We start from the raw sequence: 6478 nt of genomic DNA, 5'->3' as shown, positions 1-6478 counted from the left end.
ATAGAAGAGGTCAAAAGCCTTCTGAAACTAGCTATGACTGGACTGGAAAGACCATCTAAAACTAGCCACAGCTTAGGCTGGTTTCAGCATTTCTTTTCCCCCAGCAGGTTAAGAATGTAGTTAACAATTAATTAAACTATATTAACAGTATTGCGCTAACTGCTAATGAACTGTTAAAAAATTTATCTTGAATGGCATGTGTCACTTTTGGTAAAAATGTCTGTCAAATACTTAACGGTAAATGTCAACATCAATGTTATACTCTCATTGGACGTAGTGTCTAATGCTATAGTGCAAACCGTTCCGAATTGTGCACTTATGTATTATTTTATGACGTTGTGTGATATAAATAGTGCCATTTAATGGTGAGAATTTTAAAAAGAAGTCCACTTTAAATACTCGGATGATGCTCTTAAATAACCAGAAAAACCAGTGCATCTTTGGGGCACACCTACGTCAGTTTGGATAAAAGTTCTGTCAAATACATAATGTAAATGTTAATGACTCTAGTGCAACAACATCTACGCAGTGCAAACAAGAAAATCACTGATTTGAGCAAATCTATGGCTAAAGAATGTAGCTAACAGCTACTTTAGCTGTGATTATACTCACAATATGCTAACTGCTAATGAACTGCTAAAAATGAATCTTGAACAGTCTGTGAGTCACTTTTCGATAAATGTGTCTGTAAAATACATAAATGTAGATGCAAACGTCAATGACTTTAGCGCAACAGGAACTATGCAGTATGACCGATTTAAGCAAAAATGTACATATTTATAGTGTTAACTGCTAATGAAATGTTAAAAATGTATCTTGAATGAATTGTGAGTCACTTTGCATAAAAGTGTCTGTAAGATGCATGAATGAAAATGTGAATGACTTCACCATAACAGCATCTACATTTATGTGACTCAAAGCGATACCATTTGAGGCTATGCTACATTGCGAATATAATCACAGCTAAAGGAGTTGCTAACTACACTATTTAGCCATGTATAATGACTAAAATGCTTTGTTTTTAAAGTACACACTTAAGGATGATTCAATCTTTGAATTTTGATGGGGTAAAAACACTCTGGATTATGACAACAGGCTAGTTTGTATTGATAACTTGCTCGGCCTGTCATGACATGTCATTGAGAGAGAAATTAGGACGTGATTGTGTGCCTCTTCCACCCAAGGTTTACACCATTGGGTCATGGATTTGTTTCTATAGCGAAGGCCTTTGAGAGGAACCCATCCCCCACACAACACACACACATCCACCCCAGCCCTCAACTGTAGCCTGGCTCTTGGCCGTTTAAAGGTATAGCGCCTGTTTTAGTTTGCATGTAACGTTTTTGTATTTTTACTGTACTGTAGTATTAGCCTGTGCAGATTTTTGTTTTTCCCTGGCCTGACCTCTGTTGAAACAATCGTAAATTGATCTAACAGACGTGTATATTGATTAATGTAGGAGGCACTGTTCTCGAAAGCAGCTTACAATACATTTTTACAAAATTTTACAAAGTTTAATTGAATTATGTGCACTGATTAATCATGCACAATTGCATGAAGAACTGGTATTAAATAGAGTCAATGTTGATGTTTAATAGGTATTACAGTACATATATACTAAATAGATTTATGAAAGATACTGTAAAGAAAAGAAGAACGAGGCAAACCAGCTTTGACCCGACCGACAGAATCTTGTTTTTGGTAAAGTTGTCGTCGTTATCCTGTTCCTCCCCTCCTCCCACCATCAGTGTCACATGATCAAGATCTTCTGCTTCTTTGGAAGCTGAATCTTCCTTATTTCAGAGTTTCGGTTTGATGTCTATATTAGTATTATACATTTCCTTTCACAACAGTCCCACAAAATGTCATTTACATAATGCATTTGGCATGAAATAGTACTCTTTTTTTTATGAACTTTGACAAGTACAGGCTTTCCAGTGTAGAGTCTGAAACAGTATGTGGTCATAAATCCAATATGAGGTCATTATAATTATACATGAAGTATAAATATGATTCAAGACACTGCCCAGACATGTCATGCCATCTGCCCATTTACAGAATGGGAGAGTCCTTTCTAACAGTGATGTAGATGTTATATAATGTTTTACAGCAAAGTTAAGCTGCTTTGCTTATTGATTAAGTGATCCTCCACCTTGATAACAAGCCCCAACACACATTTAATCTAACACCTTAAGCTCTGGTCCAAAGGACGGTTTTGCCTCATTCGACACATGTCCGGCCCCAAAATCTTGTTCCTGGCATTAAGCGTGTTTAATCTTAAACTGTTTGGATAATGTGCATGTTTGAATAGAAACATAGAGGTAAAAATTGTAATGCACTGCACCGAGAAAGAGTTCTTTTATTAAGGTTTAAGATTTGAATGATATTACTGTTTAAGGGAAATTTTTAAGGGTGCATTTTTAGGTGCTCTTACTAACTCCCAAACCACTTTAATTACTAACAAGAGTCAGTTTCATGAAATCCATCAAGTAAGCCCATGCCACATTTAATCACAAAACACACTTTTTTTTTCATGGCAAGTAATATTTATTTTTTAATTCTTATGACTGTAATTAATTAAAAACAATCATATGCTAGTAAAATATAAAATATTTATACATCATTTCATATTATAGTATTTGTATTACTGCCTTTTATTTGTGCAGACTGCAATGAAAATGTTCTTTTATATATTTGATTTACATTACAAAAAAAATCTAAATTACACCCAAAACACAGTGTTATTAATTATAAAGATAATAGTTTTTGAATAATTTGAATTAGTTTTTTTATTTTAAATTTTCCTTTTTAATTGTAGTTTAAAGTTTTAGTAACATTGTCATGTGATTTGTCATTTGTACCAGCTTTTCATTTCACAAAAACTTGATTCTTAATCTATATTTCCATTTAAGTATCTATCTATCTATCTGGTAAATATTGCATGCATTCTCTCAGTTAATAAGGTAATAAAAATTGCAATTATCATTAAAAAAGAAGTTTATTAAGCTTATTTTTCATTTATTTTTAAATAGTTTTAGATAGATCATGCCACACCTGCCAAGTCAACTACTTAGAAACTCTCTTTTCCCATCGCAGTAAAATGATTTCTTTTATCAGCAGTTAATGGGCTGGAAATGAAGCCAGAGGACTGAACACACAATACTGCTAGCTCGGCCACAAGAAGTTGCACCACAATTATCTGAGATGCTGTTGTCAAGCTGCGCAGGAAAGGGGCTGAACCACTGCTGATCAAAACACTCAGGGCTCGACTTGTGAGAAAGATTTCATCAGAGCCTTTTTGTCTAACCTTTTTGCAATTTTATTGATTTAGTGGGGTTTATTAACACGGATATCTTGTCATATTCAAAGACCAGAGTTGATCATAGGTCTCGTTGTGTGCTGTGAAAACAGAAACCCAATCAGTGACGTGGATTAGATGGTTATTTTTTCTTTTGCACACACCCATATCCCTTGTCTCATGAGATTTGCTATTGTTCTTGTGTCAGATCTCTATTACCCAGCACTGCTGTACTAGATGGGTGTGTATGTTGGAAAAAAAAGGTTCTTAAATGTTATGCGGTCATCGTAATTCTATTACACATCTCCTTTTTTTATAACACCAAAATATGTATTGTGCCATTCTTTGTAATGTATAAGGGCACAGTATATCTAATGAGCTACTGTTCAGTTTTTACATAATTACAAATGTAAACCATGCAAAGGTTGTGAATAATTATATTATTCTGTGCATTTTATACGTGCAACTCGTTATTCATTGAGCAGAGTGTCTCCAAAACGAATTGTGTAATAAATAAAATATAGACAAAGTGCAATAAAAGATGCTGATTTATTATGAAAAACATTTGACATAGGAATTAGTTTTCCGCTGCTACGTTTGTCAAGAGGGATCAAATGAGCTCGATGGTGATTGGCTGGCTGGTCACACTCCTACTTTGGACCGTCCAATCATAACACAGCACAGAACAAACAAACAAAGAAATGTCTCGCATTGCATTGCAATCAACAGATTTGGTCGTGTAAAACAGTTCAGAAAAACACGTTACCTGTGGCAGGTGTCTAAATACATGGTGCCACAGTGTCACAGAATTCTTTGAAGTCCCTTTGCATGAAGTCTTCGCTTTGCATCACGTCGTCTTCCGAGGGGAAATACTGCATGCTTTCCTCTTGATCGAAGCTGAAGAAGGGAAATGGCTTGCATTGGTTCATCTGTCGAGCATAAAATGTGAGAGGTGGAGGCAGATCTGGACTGTCCAAAAGTGCGCCTCTAGCGTTCTCCAGAACGCCCAAGTATGAGTCCATATCCGCGAAGTCCATTTCGCAGTCGGACCCGCTATCGGTTCCAACAGAGTCCGATCGCATGTGCATCATCTGGTATTTCTCATGCATTAGGAACTGGTTGGTGTTCCTGGGCGCCCTCATGCCAGGCGCTCGGTTGCCTTGAATGTTGGCAGGACGCAATGAAACCAGAGTCCTAGACCATCGAGACAGTCTTGCTCGATGTCTGCGCATTTCTGGATTGTGCGCCCTTCTTGCTGGTCTCCTTCCCCATTTGTGCCACTTCAGTTTAGCGCCGCCGTTGGTTCTCCTTGACTCGATCTTGGGTTTCTCGGTCTCCTTGCTGTTGGGTTTGTTGCTGTAGACCTCCCATTGGCACATCATGCCCCTTCCGCACATTTTCTCAGCGTCTAGCATCAGCTGTAGTGCGCTCTCACATAATCTGGAGGGCAACAAAGGCTGCTTCTTCTCCTCGCTTAAGGGTTTTGGTAATTCGTGCCTCTCTACACGATTCACCCCCGGTCGTCTACCTTTTTACAATCTTTTCAGATTTTTTCTTGGTCACTGGCTTTAGATGGCACATAGCCTGGCGCAGTGCCCTCTGTATATGCAGCTTGACGCGCGTATGTCTCTGATCTGAGACCAGTCACACCCCTCCTCAGCTTTTCCGAATAACCTGTGTCTTTTTTGATTCAGATTAAAAGCAGAATCGTTGTCTAAATGTCTAAGGAGTGGAAAAATATGTTTGTAGTTTGTGTAACTTTGGATAAGTGCCAACAAACTACGTTTTCTCTTCGTCCCTGACTAGCGTTGAGCTCGAAATGACAGTTGACATCTACAGAATTCCGCGTCTAGTGGGCTATTTATACTGTTGAGGGGGCGTCAACCCGCTTTGAAGGCATGGGGGCGTGTCGTTCTTTCTTGAGGTAAAGTATTTAAAATTCGACTTCGGTTTTATCTAACAACATCATATATATACTAATTAAGATTTATATTTTATATGATTTAAAACAAAAAAATCTATTTTTATCTTAGGAGCAGCGATAAAGCGTTTTTTCGTGTCTCGGAAACTGAACCCCTCCGAGAACAGAATGGTTTGTTCCTTCTCGTCTTCGCAGTTGCTGTTCCAGGATCAGTTTTTTCAGTCATAAAACAAGACTCCTTCATTTATGGACAAGAACGCATAACTGTCCTGAGATCAGCTGAGAAACATCACCACGACAAAGAGCGTGCATACGTGATATATGTGAAAGATGAGAGAACAACAAACCAATGGCTGTTCTGTGAACGGTTGTTGTTCTTCATTTCTCAGTTCTGTTTTAGGCTTATACGAAGACGCACTCTCGTTTTCCTTATTAAGACATGACATGCACTATAAATGTACAAACACTAAATATTCTATTCTATATCCATGATATATGACTAAGATTTTCCGTCGATGTAGCATTTGTCTAATCAAGCCTAAAGGAGAATGATTCAATAACAATGCTTACTTATTACATAATATATTAGCATATTACATTGCAGGGAACCAAAAAAAAAATTGGTGGAAACCACTAACAAAATAACATTTCCGAACATACTGAGAATCAAAAATTAGTATCCAGAGCTGGGTATTACTTACAAACTCTACTCCCTTATTTTATCCAAATTACATGATCAAAATTTTAATTAGTAACGTAATCCATTACATCATATTAGGTAAGTTTAATATAATCAGGCTACTTTTTGATTACTTTTAGATTAACTCGTTTATTACATTGAATTAAACAGTATAGTCGTGTACCATATTAATATAAAAATACAAAGAGTAATTAATATATATATATTCCATTTGTTGTGATTAACAACTTTTAGTGCACTAAATATTACGTCTGAGGTTCGTAAAGGGACTGCAGTTTTTTTAGTTTAATGAAAAGTGAATAAATAACTAAATTATATAAATGTAAAATAAATCATAAGAAACGCTTATATATAAAATCATATATTTTATTTGCTTACGCGCGTTTCATGTGACCTATAACCAACGTCAGAGAATCTTATTAAATGCAAGTGCGATGCTCAGTTATTAAAATATTTATTTCAAAATATCAGGGGTACTTCAATATATTAGATATTATTATATATTTAGATATTCAATATATTAGGTGAAAGAAGATCGAATGATTTTTTTTTGTAAATT

The 6478-nt window shown here is 36.2% G+C and overlaps 1 protein-coding gene across 1 annotated transcript; it reads right to left on the bottom strand.

Moving 5' to 3' along the window:
• Positions 1-3828: 3828 nt before the first annotated feature.
• On the bottom strand, positions 3829-5143 carry LOC113064708 (coiled-coil domain-containing glutamate-rich protein 1-like). The gene has a single exon (XM_026235587.1). The coding sequence runs from the start codon at positions 4711-4713 to the stop codon at positions 4078-4080; it is 636 nt and encodes a 211-aa protein (XP_026091372.1). The 5' UTR covers positions 4714-5143; the 3' UTR covers positions 3829-4077.
• Positions 5144-6478: the final 1335 nt, after the last annotated feature.

The sequence above is a fragment of the Carassius auratus genome, chromosome 47, assembly GCF_003368295.1.
Source record: "Carassius auratus strain Wakin chromosome 47, ASM336829v1, whole genome shotgun sequence".
Taxonomy (NCBI): Eukaryota; Metazoa; Chordata; class Actinopteri; order Cypriniformes; family Cyprinidae; genus Carassius; species Carassius auratus.
Note: the sequence above shows the minus strand (reverse complement) of the source record. Positions and strands in the feature narration are given on the sequence as shown.